At 29.6% G+C, this 20066-nt stretch overlaps 1 protein-coding gene across 2 annotated transcripts; it reads left to right on the top strand.

Moving 5' to 3' along the window:
• Nucleotides 1-10539: 10539 nt before the first annotated feature.
• On the top strand, nucleotides 10540-12682 carry OBP3 (OBF-binding protein 3). Of its 2 annotated transcripts, none has more exons than XM_022055904.2 (2): nucleotides 10540-10779; nucleotides 11040-12682. In XM_022055904.2, the coding sequence occupies exons 1-2, from the start codon at nucleotides 10726-10728 to the stop codon at nucleotides 12093-12095; spliced, it is 1110 nt and encodes a 369-aa protein (XP_021911596.1). In that variant the 5' UTR covers nucleotides 10540-10725; the 3' UTR covers nucleotides 12096-12682. The 2 variants fall into 2 exon arrangements, with proteins under 2 accessions (XP_021911596.1, XP_021911589.1); XM_022055897.2 differs by having other exon boundaries at nucleotides 10548-10779; nucleotides 11037-12682.
• The last annotated feature ends 7384 nt before the right edge of the window (nucleotides 12683-20066 follow it).

The following is a 20066-nucleotide window of genomic DNA, read 5'->3' as shown; positions in this document are numbered from 1 at the left end:
AATAGGATGGTTGAATGAGACTACAAATTGAAAAATGTGGGCCTGACGAGATTGAGATTTCTTGGCTTATAATTAATTTCACAGCATAAAGATTCTGCTAAAGGTGTGTGTTTATATTATTTAACTTTAAAATCTTTGATTATGATTATAAAATTAGTTGTAATTAACTTTTTTTAATCTATAATTATAATTTTGATTGATACCCACAATTATAATTAAACATATGAAAGCTCCCGTGTCATTAATTAACCTGCCAGATTATTGAGGTTGACAAATAACTCACATATGATTTGCATTCAATACTAAATATCAACAAGAAGTATATATAATTTTAATTTTCTGTAAATATATTTAATGTTACTAAATAAAGTATTATGATACATAAAATTAATCATATTTTTATGTGGTTATTAATGAATGTATATACTTCTTTGTGGTGTTGATAATATATTGATAATATATTGCAATTAATTAAATAATATGGGGTGTCAATTTTGAGTCTTTTTGGTTTGTTAATGGAATGATGTAGAGAGAGGTAAATGAAATATATTTTTGAATTAAATGGATAAGGTTTTATAGAAACAATCTTAATCTTCTGACATAATAATTAATTGTTAATAAACATATAATTAATTGATTAAGGAGAATAATGATGGCTATCGATGTGTTTGTGGAAGCCGATCCAACTTAAATTATATATACTTGTTGTCGAATTCTCTGTGTAAATTAATGTTGATATTGAAATTATGTATATGTGATTATATTTATATGTGTAATTAATCAGATGGGAAAGCATGAGTAGAACTCTCACCAAACTGAACATGAAAGGCAGATGACGAGTTGTGATCTTGAGTGATGACAATTTAAATCTTTAAAATAAAACAGAAATTGTAATTCAAATATGAAATAGTTTAATAATTATGAAGTTGCTGGCATTTTTCCATGCAAATTAAGCTACCAATGTTGATTCTCAAGGGTTTTGTCACTGGCTACTAACCCATTTCGTGTATGTTGAAAAATAATTTACTTTTTTTTTTTAAAAATAAAAAATAAAAAATTATCGAACGAGACAGAATATATAATTAAGACAATAACTACCGATGAATTTGTGCGGCTTAAACAATTACTTCAACATTGTGGTGTTAATACCTCCCTTTGTTTATAACAATTAAGCAACAATCCATATTAAGTTAGTTAGTTAACAACTGTAATTAGATTAATAGCTTGATATTTATTTCACTAAATTATTTTTATAATTTTAACTGAGTATTTTTATTTTTATAACCTTTGTATATACTAAATTTAAGTGGGGATAACAAGATACGCAATTCTCTCTCAATTTCTAGCTTGAGTTTCTTGATAACCTTTGGATATATAAACGTATATGTACGTGTATACAAAAGCTGAAAGGTACCTCCTCCGCCACATCCGCTGTCTTAATTAAACTTGCCTATCCTTTTTCCCGGAATTTCCCTGCTTGTAATCATTCTGGACATAATCAATACTATTGAATTTTCTTGGCTCATTTTCTCAAATGCCAAACACGGCTATTTAATTGCCTGGATTTATATATATATATATATATATATATTTATCACGAACATCTAGATATGCTGGGATCGACACATATACAAAATTAATATAAATGCATTAATTTAGAGCATCCATACTTTTTATATACTCACACCCAGAGTTAAAAATTTTAATTATGTTACTATATACATATTATTTAGTTATATTAATGTATCGCATTTTATTTTTGTTGAAAAATTCTTCATTTAAAATAAAAATAATAATAAATTGGGAAAAAAAAGGTCCAAGCTTTATAGAGAATAATAATACGTGTTATAAAAAGATGGAGTAGATATATATATATATACATAAATATGAATTGAATTGAATTGATTGGATGTGGTAGGTCACATCCCCACATGTGCAACCCTGTGTGATAATAATTATCAATTAGCGGAGGCTTAGGCGTATGTTAGGTCACTCTTAATTGGTCCAGTTAAATCCTCTCTTTTCATTTTAACCTTAGATTCTATGCAACGCGCATTCTTCTACTCAACTCTTCCTTTTAATTTTCCCATAATTTTTACATAATATGTATATGTATATCACTCACATACATATACTTTAATCTACAAAGAGTCAAGTGTGCATGCGCGCGTGTGTATCTATATGTGTGTGTATGTATGTATATATATATATATATATTATATTATATATGAAATATTCATGGAATCAAGAGGCAGAATTATTAGATTAATTAATAAAAAAAAAAAAAAAAAAAAAGGAAAAGAGAAAAACAAAGATTGCATGAAACATGTCTTAGATATTCCATGGAAGCTTCAACGAAAATTTCGGCCTCATGTTTTGTGGGGACCCCTTGTTTAGGGGATGTGGTGCTCGGCTCTACTTTTTCACCCACCAATATGGCAATACATACAAATCCCATATATATATACATTAAAAACTTTAATTGCATATATATACATACATATTATATATAATAAATATTTTAATTTATACCAAATTAGTAATGAAAAATTATTCAATATTTCAGGAATACTATCAAGTAAATATAATTAATATGTGAAGACTCTTTTGTTTTGTTTTGGTATAAATATTTAATAAAATAATATTATAATAGGATAATTTTTTTTTTTTTTTTTAAAGGGACAATAAAAAGACGAGAAGGTGAAGTGGGACCAAGAGGAGAGTTGACGTGGCAGTTGAGAAAATGAAAGTCTCTCGACTGTGAGCATCTGATGAAGACAACTCTCTTCACCCCACGAACCGGCGGCTTGGCGACTACCACAACCACAGACTACACCACTCTTCTCTCGAGAGTTCTTATTTTCTTGTCTTGTTTGGTGAAATCGTACTTATAAGATTACCATTAATAATTAGTCAAATAATGCGGATATTTTGCAAGTTTTTTTTTTTTTTTTTTATAAGGATTGTGAAAAATTAGGCCACTTAACTTAACATTTTATTTTTATGGGTAATAATTTATGTTAAATTTCACAAAATGTCAAAATAAACCTTTTCAATATATTGCTACTATAACTCAAAAAGGGTGTAAGTTAGTAAAATTATGCATTTTTAGTTAGTTCAATCAATTCGACTAAAAAAACTATATTAACTAGCCAACTTAACCAAATTTGACTAAACTAACTAACTGAAATTAAAATATCCAAAAAGTCGATAAATTTCTAATTTTAGTATATTATTTATATTATATATATATATATTGTTATACATATGTATACGTAACAGACTCAAAACGGCGTCGTTTAAGATTAAAAAAAAAATAAAGGCATTTGCCTCTGGTCGGGGAAGGGGAAAGGGAAGGGGCAGAGGCGTACACGCCTCTACCACCGGCCGAGAAACGAGGCTGAGAATTGGCTAAAAATAATTGAAAAGTCTTTTAGGGTTCTGGGGGTGACCGATGAACAAAAGGTCATTATCACCACCTTTATTCTTAAGGGAGAAGCAGAACGCTAGTGGGAGCACTTTTTGGAGTCGTTTAACGTCGAATACTTCTTCGACTACATTCATCATAAAAAAAAGATAGAGTTCGTCCAGTTTAACCAGAGAAGCAGTTGGTCTAGTTTAACCAGAGAAGCCTCTCACTCACTGATTATGCTAGAAGATTCACATAACTTAGCCGCTACTCTCCCGAGATTACATCTGATGAAGGGAAGATGACCCAAAGACTTCAGTGGGGTCTCCATCTAAAGATTAGGAATCCCCTTGTAGTATTAGAGCTTCATACCTATCAGCAAGTTCTAGTCAAGATGCAACTCATTAAGAGTACTATTGGGACCTCTGCACCGACAACAAGTAGTTCCAACCCTCCAGTCCCCTACAAAAAGCCACTCCCAAGTCAGAGCCACCAGGGTAAGAGACCTAAGATAACTCACCATGTCCTACTGTAAACTTTACCATCCAGACAAGGTTAGAGTTGCGTTCAATGTGGCAAGAGTCATGGGAATGTCTCGTGTTACCAGCTCAATAATGCCTGCTTTAATTATGGAATTACCGATCATCAAATCTGCGATTGCCCCCAGCATCAGTCGCAAGCTAGACTAGCAGTCTCAGGCCGAGTTTATGCCATCAAAGCTAAGGATATGAAAGATGCTCCTGACGTGATTCAGGGTACATACCTTATTTGCAAGCACATAACACATACTTGAATTGATCCAAGAGCTACACATTCTTTTGTTTCACATGTATATGCACCATATTTGAGTGTTGTTCCTGTGTCTCTTACCTTTGTTTTAGTAGTGTCTACCCCCGCAAATGGTAATATGACAGCTAGTATAGTTTATAAGTCACGTATTATAAAAGTTGTAGATAAAGAATTTGAGATAGATTTACTATTATTAGATATTAGGGATTTCGATATGATACTATGGATGGACTAGTTAGCAGCCTATCATGTTACTATTGACTGCTACCATAAGAAGATTGTATTCAATATTCCTAATCAACTACCATTTTCATGCTAATGACTTTTCCTTTTTCTTATTAATTATTTGCGTATAAGGAAGAAAATCTATTAAATTTAATTCATGTGATACAATATAACAATCTTAATATGCGATAGGTAAGATAAGTAAGGGGGTTGATATCTAAGAAATTTTAATAGTTAAAGAATTCCTATATATCTTCCCTGATGACCTATCAGGATTGCCTGTAGACCGAGAAGTGGAATTCGCCATCGATCTTCAGCCAGGTACTTAATCAATTTCACTGACCCCGTACAGGATGAGTTGAATTACAATAAAGGAATTGGGGAAGCAGGTTTAAGAAATTCTGGATAAGAGTTTCATCCGGTATAGTGTGTCCCCTTGAGATTTTAACCAATCCTATCATCTTATTGAACAGCTAGTTGAACATCGACAATTTTTAGAATATACCATAAAGTCCATTTCATAACTTGTTAATGTTTTTTTCTTAGATCATGCATATACCTACTCATAACTCTAATTGTATGTGAAATGTCGTATATAATACACATTATATCATACCTCAAGCTACCAACAAGATTTCCATATATGAAACAATAGTAATGTACCTTCGGTTTGCATCATTATTCAAAGATTAAAATGCATCGAGTTTGAAATAAGGAGCTAACAAGATACTAACTGATTTTGATTTTTCATTCATACGAAACCATTTTAGCATATTCTTTAAATATTCTTTTGAGTTAAACACAATCTTTATAAATTCCTCTCTCTACTTATCGCCATGCAGAGAATCTTCGTGGCTTTGCCAAGATCATTCATTTCAGGCTTTCAATTTCTCATTGATTCTTTAAAACAATTAGTATATCATCAATAAAAAGAAAAAGATTAATGAATGATCTTTCTTGTAGCTTATACGAGTACACACGACGACTATATTTGCTTTTTGTATACTCTTACCCTTGTATAAACTTGTCAAATCACTTATATCATTGCCTTAGGAATAATTTCAATCCGTATAACAATTTATCAAGTTTAAACGACATACTCTCTTTACCAGTAATCTTGAATCATTTAGATTGAGTTATGTAAATTTCATTCTCCAAGTTATCATGTAAAAACATAATGTCTACATCCATTTGAACTAGTTCTATATCAAATTGTGGTTTCAAAACTAACAAACTTGTAATGGAGGAATGCTTCGCCACTAGAGAAAACACTTTAATATAATCAATTTTCTCTGTATGGGTATACTTTTTTGACATGAATCTTGTCTTGTAATGAACAACATACTTATCAACTTTCATGTTTAATTTTTCTCAAGAAATTGTGTTTTTTCTTTCATTATTTATCTCTATTTATCTTTTATGGGACTATATGTTGCTTTTTGATAACTTGTAGGAAGTTCATCATTGGCAATTTCAAGTATACAATCCATTTTAGCATGAGATACTGAAACGCGATAATGAGTATGTTTTTGGGCATTTTGCTTTGGACTATTCAAGATAATAGATTCTTGTTGCTTCACAGGTTCTCGAATAAAAACCTATTCTTCATTTGACTCCTTGTTTAGTGAAGGAGTATTCCTATTCATTGTTGGATCAACTATTCTTCTTTCAAACTCTATTTACTTTGGAGTATACTCCTACTATATATTACCTTTTATTTATTGAGGAGTACTACCCGATAACTCAATATTTATCATATTTTTTAACGAAGTAGATCGTCAAAATTAATATCTCTATTGAAAATAATTTTTTTATTTTGAACACCGTAGACAATATCTCTTTGCTCCATTAATAATCACCATAAACATTAATTCCTTTGCTCTTGGATCAAACTTTAATTTATTGACATGGAATTACATAGTGGAACTAAACACATGTAAGGAATCATAATCTTTAGTACATTCACTATACTAAACTTCCAACAATGTTTAAGCATACTAGTTATGATCATAGTTAGAACCATCTATCAAATCTAGTATTGTATAACATACATCAAACTTTTTAAAAAACTCTAATTCAAGCATTCTACCACCCCATTTTGTTGTAGTATTTTTTTATTGAAAAATGCTGATAATACCTTTATCTTTGTAAACTTTCATGAACATATCACTTTTGTACTCTCCACCATTATTTGTTCAAATAAATTTGATCATTTTACCATTTTGAGTATCTATCGTCCTTTTTAATTGAGGAAAACTCCATATACTTCATCTTTGAACTTTTGAGTGTATGTCATACTCTTCGAGAAAAGTCATTAGGGAAGTGTATATAATAGTATTTCTTCCCTAAAGAAGCTATCTTGGAAGGTCCCTATATATTAGAGTGAACCAAAATATCTTTGGTATTATGGATCATAATATCAAACTCTAAAACTTGTTTGCTTTCTTTTGACATATTGTTGATAAAGTCCAATTTGCCAATGCGAACTCCTTTTAGGTCCACCAAGATTTCTAGTGATTTACTTGTATGCCCAAGTTCATATGTCATAACCTTGTTATTTCTAACTCATAACCTTCACTTATTGTTGCCTTAGGGATTGCAACACCATCCTAAAAATATAAATTGTTGTTTTTCTATCTTTTTTGAATGCTACAAGTGAACCCAAAATGATCCTCATCGCTCCATTTTATGGCCACAAAAAACCCCTTTGATTTTAAGATTCATACATAAATGAGATTCTTGATCAAGCTTGACATATATCTGACTTCTATCAAAATTTTGATTGATCCATCATGATTCCTTAAATAAATCGAACTAATCCCTTTTGTGGCACAATGGTTGTCATTTGTTATATAAAATAACTCCATCATCCAATTCTTTAAAGTCCATAAATCAATCTCTATTGGGATATATATATATATATATATATATATATAATGGTTACAATATGAATCCAAAATCCAGATACTTGGCCAATTTGATGGTGGCATGATAACCAGTAAAAGATCTGAGTTACCATCATCATACTCAGCCACATTAGAATTTAAAGTACCCTTCTATTTATTAAGTTTGTTTTTGTTCTTTAGCTTGAAATAATCTCTCTTATACTCTCCATTCTCTCAGCAAAAATACATTAATTTTTGCTTAGTCTAGTTTTAAATCTTTCTTTCTTACCCTTCTTCTTTTGGTTTTATAGTTGATCGCTTGTGACTAACGTCTTCATTATTTCACCTAAGTTTATTTTGTTTTCTTTCTTTCTCATTTCATAGCTATATAGAGTTGAATAGATTTCTTTGAGTGTGATTTCATCCTTCTCATAAAGTAGAGTAATTTCAAGATGTTGATTCTACTCAGAAAGGGATCGTAACAATATTATAGCCAGATTATCATCTTTAAAAGTTTCATCTGTGTTTAGCAAATGGTCCTTGTGGAGAAAATGAGGATATCTTATATTGATTGAAGTAATGACTCCTTTTAATTAGTCAATGTACCCTCATCACAACTATTTTTATGCTAGTGGAATTTATGTAAGTGGTTTTAATTAGACATACAATTAAGGAATCCTCTTTACTCATGTCTATTTTAACATAATTAATAACCAAATTTTTTTTTTCTCTATCCATATAATGCAACTACTAAATAAAGTGAAACTACCTTCTATGAAATTCTTTAATTTCATTTGCAACCAAATAAAGAAGTAATACGAATAGCATAAGCTTTATTTCAAAACTCATGACATATTCATCTTTTCATCTCCACAATCCAATATCAAATTCTAATGTCTTAAAACTTAAAAAATAATATTTAGAGTCCTTCTAATTGTCAAATAATTTTATCATATAAGACGAAGTAAAAATAATAGTTAATAAGAAAGTACACTTGACGATATCATTATATTGCCTTAACACAATGCCAATATCAACTCGACGTGGCTTCCCCAACAAAACATATTAGAGGGAGAATAAACTCGGAACAAATGTTTGAAAAATATAATATCGACATATACTTATAACCTTTATTTCTTGGATGGAAAAGAAAAAGTCGTTAATTACCACTTGACTAAGATATTAAAAAAAGGATACTACTTCATATATATATATATATATACATAGATATATATTCATAATTTACTTATTTTAGAGATTGATTGTATAATCATAAATCCTTTTTTATATATACGTGGGCTAGCTATTTCTATGATAAATTACGTGAACAAGTCTTGAATCAGCGTCGAAATTGAATGATTGAGCTGGATATACGTAGTAGAACACAAGTAGATTGATGATTGATTTGATTATAACTCCGTATTTATTACATATATATATGTATTATCCATGTATGTATGTATATATATATATATATATCTACGTACGTGGCTTTTTTGGTGCTTATGAAATTGAAAAACCATATTGGGTTTGTGGACCTTTACAAATAGAACACGTCTTTTGGTTTTTCATACATACAACAGAAACTTTTTACTTAACGTCTTTCACTAATTAATTAATAAAGGGATCAATATATGTACATATATTGGTCCCTTTTGAATAATCTTCTCTCATATCAAGAAATTAATTTCACAATACTAATTAGAATCATTATATCCCCACCACCAAAAATTACAATAATTATACACTCATTAAATGTAATTAATATATGAAAGTGATCATTAGTCAAATCCCAAATGATTCCTCTATATATATATATATATATATATTTATTTATAATATAATATAATATAATAAATCCCATTATAAATAACTTCTAAAAATATTAATTCAATGAAAAAAGATAAATACATTTGATTATCTTTATTCGTTATTGGTGTATAAATATAATCTAATTATTAAAATATACAAATTTCTAATAAAAATCACTAACAATAAAATTTTAGAATATAATTATACCCTTTAATTATTTGAAGAATTACCTTATTTGGGTATTCCAAAATTAACACAGTTAATGCTTTGGTCAATAATAGAAAAAAAGTATGTGTGTAATTGGAACATTCTTTTGGTAGGTATACCAGTTCTTGTTAAAGAATAAATATAAAGAAATATTTATATTTGTATGTGTATGTAGACTTTTTTTTTTCATAAATAATATATATAATTACCATAATATGCTAAGAATTTTGAATTAGCCGAGCAAATAAAAGCCACAAGAATATACATTCTTAATTTTACTCCACATTGTTTCACACTTTTGGAAAATTCTATTTTAGATATTGGGCGAAATTAATTATATATATATAGTGTATGTATACATATATGCATAGATATATACAAACCCAATTTAAGAAGTACACATAATAATATATAATATAACGCAGGCAAATTAATTAATTGTTAATATACGTTATTGAGAAATTAAGTAAGACATATATATATATATAAAGTTTAATTACCTTAACACGTGTGTAACAATAATCTACGTAAAGGGACATCAAATGAAAATCTTTCTATATTTTCCATGCAAATTTTTTTTAATTAAAAAAAAAAAAAACCCCATTTGGGACAGCCCCAAGAAACAAAGGTACATTCGATTGTGACAAGTCCACCCAAGACCACCCCACCAAGACTCAACTTTTTATTTCTTAATTCCCAAAAAATATATATATATTATTTTAATCTTATTAATTTAATTATCTAATAATTCACATTATTATAATAATCAATTACTAATAATTAATTCTTTAGGGTTTCTCTATGTTTGTTACATGCATGGCCATATTAATTTTAGCCACTAATTAATCTCCTCTTCTGGGCCCCGCCACTGTAAATTTTATCTATTATTTATTTTGAAGTGTCTGAAGAATTTTCAGTTCATAGTAATTAATTAATTAATTTGTATTAAGATTAAAATGAGACTGTAATTAAGAAATTTATGAGAAAAATTAATAAATTTTCCTTAATAATTTTACTTTTGGAAAATTAGATATTGAATTTAACTTATAAATAATTCAACTATTTAATATTAGAGCATAAAAAGAAGCTTACATGTTAAGAAAACCAGTAAGGTTTTGTTTTTCCCACAAAACCCTAAAAAGAATTTTTATTAATAAAACAAAAAGAGAGAGAGAGAGATAGGGAGATGCTAAGAACAAAAATAAATAAACACCTCTCTTTCTCTTTCTCTCTCTATCTCTCCCTCTTCCTTTATCTTTTTTTTTTCCCATCTTTCTCTTTCTTTTTTTTTTTTTTTTCTCTCTTCTGCAATTCCCTCTTCTTTGATGTGATAATCCACCATATCTTCATAAACCCCATCAACCCTTTACAAAAGAGAGAAAGCTCTCATCATCAACCATGGTTTTCTCTTCTGTTCCAGTCTATCTAGATCCACCCAACTGGCCACTCCAGGTATATTACTTCAATTTCATTTCAACTTGAAATAATTTTTTTTTCCTCCATTGATATTCATCGCTATACCAAAGCTAGCTAGCTTCTTCTCCAAAAAAGTTAAATCATCAAAAGATAGAATAATATTCCTATATATATACCCTTCTTCTTGAATATACCACTTGCTTGATCTTTTAATCTTTTCTTTTTTTATAAATTGGTTTCTTGAACTTTTTTTTTTTTTTTTTTTGTTTTTTTTTTTTTTTTTCAATGTTCAGCAGCAAGCAAATCAACATCAAGAAGGAGGAGGAGTAAACAGTAATGATCAGCATCATTATCCTCATCAAAACCCTCATCTTCCTCCTCCTCCTCCACCTCCTCCTCCGCAAGCTGGCGTCGGAATCAGGCCGGGATCGATGGCGGAGCGGGCCCGGCTCGCAAAGATACCGCAACCCGAGGCGGCGCTCAAGTGTCCCAGATGTGAGTCCACCAACACCAAGTTTTGTTACTTCAACAACTACAGCCTCACTCAGCCTCGTCACTTCTGCAAGACTTGCCGACGGTACTGGACACGTGGCGGTGCACTGAGAAATGTTCCGGTCGGTGGCGGTTGTCGAAGAAACAAGCGGAGCAAAGGGAGTAGCGGTAACAGTAGTAACAGTAACTGTAATAGTTCTAGCAGATCAAAGTCTCCAGCTGCCATAGCCGACCTCGCCGGTGCCGGCCAAGTTCATGCAGGGCCTAGTACAAGCTCCTCTGGTGCAGCAATGGCTTCTAACAGTGATATAATAAGCCGGATGACATCACAGTTACCAATCTTGCCTCCTTTACACCACCTAGGCAGCTACAATTCAACTGATATCGGGTTAAACTTCGGAGGAATTCAGGCTTCCATGGCCGCGGGAGGCGGGGATATGGAGTTTCATGGGGGTTCAAATGGGCTTGTTGAGCAATGGAGACTGAACCAAGTTCAGCAATTTCCTTTCTTGACAGGACTAGAGCCATCGCCAACAACTGGGTTGTATTCATTTGATCATGGGGATCATAATCAGCAAGCTGGTGTTGAGCAATCAAGCTTTGTAGCTCAGCTTCGGTCGAGTTCAAAGCCAGTACTGGAAATGATCAGTAGTGGGGTTACAACGACCCATTTGGCTGCCGTGAAAATGGAGGAAAATGATCGAGAAAAAGGGTTGAATTTGTCGAGGAATTTCTTGGGAAATATTTCAGGGAATAATAATAATGATCACAATCAGTACTGGGCTGGTGGCAGTAGTACTACTGCATGGACTGATCTGACTGGTTTTGCATCTTCTAATTCCACTACTCATCTCTTGTGATATTCCACTTTTGATCTATATTCATCTTCTCTTAATTTTCTAAACAAACCAACAATCCAACTTTATTTATTTCATATATTATATATATTTTTGGTCAGTACTTGAAATTGGCTACAGGGGTTTTCAAGTAAGAGAATATGAAAATGATGATCCTCATCAGAGAGTGAACAAAAGAGAGAGAGTTCCAATGGAGTACAAAGTTATACAAGATTCTAACTTTGGAATCAAGAGAGAGAGATGTAATTAGAAGACGATGATGGTGATGATGATGATCGATCAATTTGAAAGATGGGTCAATCACGGAAAGAATTACTTCTTGGTGTCTTCTGATCTTCATCATGAATTATTGCTAAAGGAAAAAAAAGTTGAGAAATGGTAGGCAGCTTCTTGAATTTTTATCTTCATCTGTTTGTTTATTTATTTCTTCTTTCTTCCTTTCTGTGTTTTGTTGTATTTGTATGGTGGGTATGTTTACAGAAAAGTAGGAGCCGAGCTGATATATATATATATAATGTGTTTTCCATGGAGTCTTGATTATCAATATCTGACAATTAATGAGAGTTTTAAATTAATATTTGTTGCTACAATTACTGACTGATTGTCCTTGAAATGATATGTCTATATATCTTCTTTCTTTAACAATTTTGATAATCTACTTTATTTCCAATGAAGGGACTTGTGATCTCATTGCTAAATTTCAGAACATATTATATAATGTGGCAATCACTATCTGGGTTTTCTTTTCTTTTGGCTTCTTCAAAGTTGTGTATGTATATATGTATACCACATGTATTGGATCAAAAGCCACCTTCAATATGCAGCAGAATTAGCAGTCTCTCTCTCTCTCCCCCTATATATGTTTGTGTGTATGTATATACATAGACATAAACTACTGTATGATGTTCGTTAATTCCCAATGGAGACTAAATGGAATCAATCGAAATCGCAATCCAGCTTGTTCATGGTCACCCTCTAGCTCTGAAACATGTACAGAGATATATATATGTGTGTGTGTGTGTGTGTGCATGTATATTTATGCCTCTCTTTAGTTCTCATAATTAAATATTGTAAGTTTAACTCAGTTCAATTAATTAATGACGACCTAAGTACATTTGATCCTTGAAAACCCATTCGTTTGCTCCCTGCGAAAATATACGATAAGAAGTTAGATACATGACATTCTTTTTAATGCTTCATAATATATAATTCAGTAATTACGTGTAATAATGACTTAATCACACAACATTACATATTGTCTAGCTTACTATACAACAGGCTTATGGTTGAAGGTTTCGCCGATGTTTGTTTGAGCCTTAAGCGTGTGATGTATCATCTTTTCAATCTCACTCTCTAATATATATATATATATATGTATATATATCTTTCTTCTAACAATTTTAGAAACATAAGATTTTAACAAAATGATTCGTTAATTATAGAAAAAAATAAACTCATGACTAAGAGATCGTGTGTAGTACTTATTTTTGTTGTTTTGTGTACGTGCTGATGACTAAAATGATTGTTCCATTATAGGAAAATTTGACCAAAACATATATAATTTCTTACATGTGTATATATATGTGTGTGTTTGGGTGTGCATATATATATATATATATATATGCAGTTGATAACAAAGGCCAAAAACAAAAAAGGGAGTTGAGAGTTGGACAAAGAAGAAGAGAGTAAGCTAAAGAAACGCCAAGAAAGCCACTAAAAACCATGCAAAGGACACTATCCAATTTCTCGAACTTTGCTTCATACCAAATCACTCATTCTTTACCCTTAGACTACTCCAGACAAAACAACGAAACAGTCAAAAGCATGTTCATATAACAAGAACATCTATAAATATATATATATGTCCAGTCAGATTTTGTAGGTTGTCTAAAGTGATTATATGTATTTGAATGATGGATGGTGCTTCAGAATTTGAAAGCTAGATTAAACAGAGAAGCTTAAAAGAAACAGTGGTATCAAATTAATTACATGGATTTGACACATTTTCTTTGGCTCATTATATTATCATCATAATTGAGATGCGTATATATATATATAATATATATATAGAGAGAGAGAGAGAGAAAGAGAGAGAAAATATAAATGAGAGAATGGAATCTGGGTTCTGGATCTGCTTTTGCTACAATCAAGGCTGTTTACTAGCATGGAATAAAGTTACCTATAAACTGTCAAAAAAGCACTTCTCTCTCTCTCTCTCTCTCTCTTTCTTTCTCACAAGAGTGATGAATATATATGAGTGAGTAAGACCATTTTTGGTCGGCTGGTTGGATGGTAGGGATGAGATAGAGGGATCCCAAAATTGAAATTTCTCAAGAAAAAAAAAAAAATCAAAGTGCAAAATAGTGTTATCTCAATAAACCCAAAAAGATAAACATGAAGAACAACTAAACTTATAAATGCACAAAAATCCAAGCAATAATTATATTATATTATATTATATGATAAATTAATACGTAAATCAAGATCATAAAAATTAAAAAAGACAAATAATATTTATACACTTTATAATACAAAATATTAGTTAAAATATATATATATAAATTTAAATTTATAATTTTTTTATAAAATAATATAAATACTAATCGTATAACAAAAAATGATTAAAAAAACAAATACTTTTACGCGATCTGGATCAAAGTGATTTACTCCATAATTTATTATGTAAAATTACAATATATTATTTCTCAAATTCGAATCTAACAAAAAAAAAAAAAAAAAGGCATACACACCCTAAATCAAGATATATTTCGTTATAAGAGATTATATGTAATAGTAGTAGTGAGGAGGTTTTAATTAATTTTGTGAAAAAGAAAAAAAAGAAATGTGGGTATCAAAACCCACATGTGTGTGTGTGTGTGTGTGTGTTTGTATGTATAGGCGTGAGATGTTCTCTCTGTTTCCATGGCAGCTTTCACTTTTGAGAGATGTTCCTTTTTTTGTTATCTCTCTCTTTCTTTTCTTTATATATATATATTTTTTTTTTGGGGGTGAATTTGCAGAAGGAATGCTGGTGTTGGTGTTGTTGTTGTTTCTTGGTACTCAGTCCTTCACGTTCTTCCACATGTGCTCAATCATATAAGCGTTTTAGATTCTTTGTCATTTCTAGAAACCCACTGATTTCCACACAACATTATATACGTATATATATATTCTTTATCATTTATCACCCAATTAAATTTCAAACCAAACAACACATTAGAGCCAACCTACAAAGTCAAATTCTTTATATTGTGTGTGTATATATATATATATGTATACATACATATCAACTTCTTAATTAATATAAGTACCGCTTTTGAGTAACTAAAACATGGGTGCAAAATCTCCCTCGTCTTACCTATTTTAATATATAGCATGAATAATAATTATTTTGTAAGAAAAAAAAAATAGGACCAAAATAAAACAACTATAATAATTATTTTGTAAATTATAAAAATTTATAAATCAATGATGAGTAATATGTCTTGAGAACCGACCAATAAGAATTTATTAGTCACAACCTTTTGACCAATAAAATGTAGGAGGAACTTTGATAGGGAGAATACAATCAAATTCAATTATTAAATTTTATTTTTTTAAAAAAAATATTAAAAAAATAAAATATATTATCTGACTATTATAAATTTTAAGATTAAAAATTAAAATTTAACTCGCTATTAAAATCTTCTTAGAAACATCATAAATTAATTGATTGGCTTCCACGTCTTTATTTGAAAGGGGTAACCCCGTGTATCATCCAAAAGGGTATAAAATCTCATTTTGCTAAACTCACATATATTAGTTTAATAATATTTTATTTGATTTGTTATGTAATGAATTAACGAGTAAAATATAATTATTTAACTTTATTTTTTTAATATATTTATACCTTTTATAATTCATCAATTTATTAAATTATACTATTATAATTTATATTTTTATGTCTACAAATACGTTAAAATATTATAAAATATTTAAGACTATTTAAAATTTTATAAAAATTTACTAATAATAATCAATTACTATACGAGCCAAACAAAATTTCTAAATGCTTTCCCATCAATTCATAGCGTGCACAAACACACACACACATATATCATATATATACATATCGTATCATATCATATCATATATAAAAAATCGTGAGTGGAAGCTAGCACATATTAGAGCACTTATTAATTTTACATTGATCATTTACACACACACACATATATATAGATTTGTTTTATCCTATTTTCCAAATAATCAAAGCATTGATGTACAACCAACAAATCGTAGCAAAACGATTATGAAATGACATTGTTAATTAAGTGCGAATGTGGAGACGGATTCCTTGACTAACATAGTAATTCTAGATTCAAACAAATTTCTAAAGTTAAAACACAACTATTTTATTCATATATATGTATATGTATTTATATAATTAATGACGAGGGAAACAAGCAATTACCACACATACAATCTTATGATAAAATTTCAATTACCACTCTTATCTTTAACTAAATTGGAGAATAACATATTGTCGATGTAAAGACTAGTCCAAAATTACCCATTAACAATTACATAATAGTAAATAACAATTGGCTAATGTATATAGAGATTATATATATATATATATATATATATATATATATTACTATTATAGTGTAATAAATGATTAAATTGATTAGGTGCTTTTCCATATCAAATGCTATTGCAATTTTCTCCACAAATTGGCTTGAATTTAGCAATCATCAACCTCGAAATTAACATTTACAATTATATAAAAGGTGATATAGATTTTATCAAATTGTGTAATTTTGAACATCATCATCATCATCATTAGGTTAGAAGATAAGATTTTATGCTGCTAATAGTTTTATAAATTAAGTCTAATGATGTGATGGCCTTAAAATTATGAGTTTGTTGGAATATGATGTCATATAAAAGGTAAAAGCTGGGATTGTCTGATCCCCTTCTAATCCATTCCAATTAACTTTTCTTTTTTCTTACAAATTAAAATTAATACTAATTTTAGAGTAATTAAATTATATTAATTAAGGCATAATCTTAGTAATTTTGTAAGTCTCACTCATTTACCAAACTAAAATGATCTTAAAATCATACCCCCATTTCTTAATCATCAATAACATAATCAAATTAAATAGACAAATTAAGGATTGCAAACTTTTTGGTCAACAATATTATTTGAAAAGTTAATGGGGCCACTATGTCTTATTAGCTAGGGTTTTAGTGTTGGGCTTTATCAATGAAAGGTAATTTGTCCTATGTATTACCTACCTTTATGACCAAGAATTGAGCCAAAAAAAAAATAATAATAATAACCTAAAGTTTTAACATAAAATAATTAAAATAAATAAGTGACCTTCTTAATTATTACTTCAATCCATATCTTAACTCTTAAGTAATTTTTTCTAGTTACATCGTTTTAGTATATGATCTACTTAATCAATAAGCGATGTCGATATACTTAGAACAAAATAAAATACTACAATAGAGTTTAAAATTGCATCAATGCAAGTCATATGACTCACATGTATCGTTTCATATATAATGTAGTGATCCAATTATTACTAGTTTAATAATTCATCGTAATTATACGTACCAAAAGTTCAAATTCAAAATTTTAATAATTAATTACGTAAACACTAATATATATTTCAAAATGTAAAATTTTAATATCGTAACGAATTTAAGATACAAATATTATAATTTAAATAAATAACTAAAACTATAGTCGATATACATAAATACGAATCTTTGTGATATAATTTAAATAAATAGTAAGATAGCTGTTGAATATGTCAAACATGGTAGCTACCCTAGTGCTCATGCAACTGTTATAGTAGCTAGCCAGGTTTCCACACACATATATATATATACATACATACATATATATCGTTGAACAAGATTTTGAGTCACGACGAGAAGATTCCTAACCTATAAACTTCTAAGTAGGTCAGATTTAATTCATCATTATTATTAAGAATTAATCACTTGCTGATGAAAGGATTTGGTCACGGATGATCATGAGTTATAATTACATGAGAGGCCTATATAACTTATTTTAATTAATTACGATAATATATATTTTTTATATATATACTTGTATATAAACTATAAAAAAGACATAAAGCATACATATATATATATATATATATGCGCTATAATTAGGGGACCTAATCATATATATATGGTTAATTAATTGTTGCTTTTTTTTCCTCTCAATTGCGTCACGTCTGGCTTTAATTCTCAAAGTTGATTTGATATCCAGGTATATAAAACTATTGTAAACACTAATTTTTATCATTACTTAACAATATTGATAAGAACGACAAAAGAAAAATTAACATTAATGAGATTATCATATATGTAATTATATATTTATATATGCATGATTATAACACGTTCATAATTATATCACAAGGTGGGTTGGTAAAAAGGCTTGCTTTGTATCGTGTTGTAGGCTTCGAGTAGTTCAAAATTAGTATTTAAAAAGATAAAAAGGATAATATATATATATATATATGTATATATGTTTATCTTCCCGGCCCATTATTATGTGAAGATAAAAAGGAAACACCCGGAAGAAAATGATGGGCGAACATAAGTACAACATATTTTACACATATATGCATACATCCATACACAAATATGTACATCAACACATAGATATACATAAATATATATATATATATATATATACACACACACACATGGAATATAAACTTTGATAAAATCAAATTCTAAGTAATTTGTGAAATTGAAGTTCAGTACCACACCTAAGTTCAAATGGGTAAACAATGAATGGCACATGTGAAATTTGCATGGTCATGGTCCATGGAGCTTTTCTTTTGCTTACTTTTGACCCAATTTTACTTGTTGGGTTTTGGACCACTGATAATTTTATATTTTTTGGCAGCGAAAACAGAGCATCCAATTCAAAAATAATACCTTCTTCTTCTTCTATCATCATTAAATTGGTCAAAAGAAAAGGCTTTTCCACCTATACTGCAACACATTATAAGTACCAATAGACTGAACAAAGAACAAACCCATCAATTGTTTGTATATTTTATATATTTATATATATATATATATATATTCATACATTGCACTATATGACATATATATGATGCAGATATATTGCAAATCCTCCCAATAATTGCATAATTTAGTGTTTAATTTTCACATTACATTTATTAATTGGCAAAAAAAGAAAATATATTAAAAAAAATGGCCTAATCAAATTCGAATGTGTTAATTATTTCATGTGAATTCAAGGCTGCTCTGCAAAAAGCTCATCTTTGTTTGCAAGTGGATCCCAAATAACTGTGACGGATTGAAGAGACATAAAAGTGCACTGGAATACGTATTTAGGGTAATTTTTGTTATAAATTGACTTAATCATTTTGAGAGCTAATGGTGATATTACAATAATTACAACATTAAATGACAAATTGTATTGATCAGGACACTTGGGACGTTTTTTTAAACACCATAATTTTTGCACCAAAATATCCCTCTTGACTGATTTTTCTAATAACTCAAAACTAAAGCCATTAGAGTATAGGTCAAAATTTTGGAGCTACCCGCATCTCTGCGCACCGGTTTCTGTTTTGTGTAATTTTTCTTCCAAAGTCCAAATATTTTCCTTCCAAGAGTAGGGATGACAACATGCGGGTTATTCCAACCCTATCTAGCCATGTGTTAAAGAAACTGGAACCAATCCCAGATTCTTATGAAGTAACAGTGAAATTTAAGAAAATTACTTATAGAGTCGAAGTAAGTGGTGGGATCCCCATAAACAAGAACCCCAGAACCCTAAAAGAAGAACAGAAAATGTACCATTTTAATCCCTCACACCACCTACTGCCTAAGCCTATCCGATGCAAGAAATAGAGCAAAAAATACCAAGACAATCTAACATTAACGTTACCACCTTCATTACCACCTCAGTTAGCAAATTTGTCT

Source organism: Carica papaya, chromosome 2, assembly GCF_054855325.1.
Source record: "Carica papaya isolate Zhongbai chromosome 2, ASM5485532v1, whole genome shotgun sequence".
NCBI classification, from domain to species: Eukaryota; Viridiplantae; Streptophyta; class Magnoliopsida; order Brassicales; family Caricaceae; genus Carica; species Carica papaya.
This window is presented reverse-complemented; position numbering and strand designations above follow the sequence as displayed.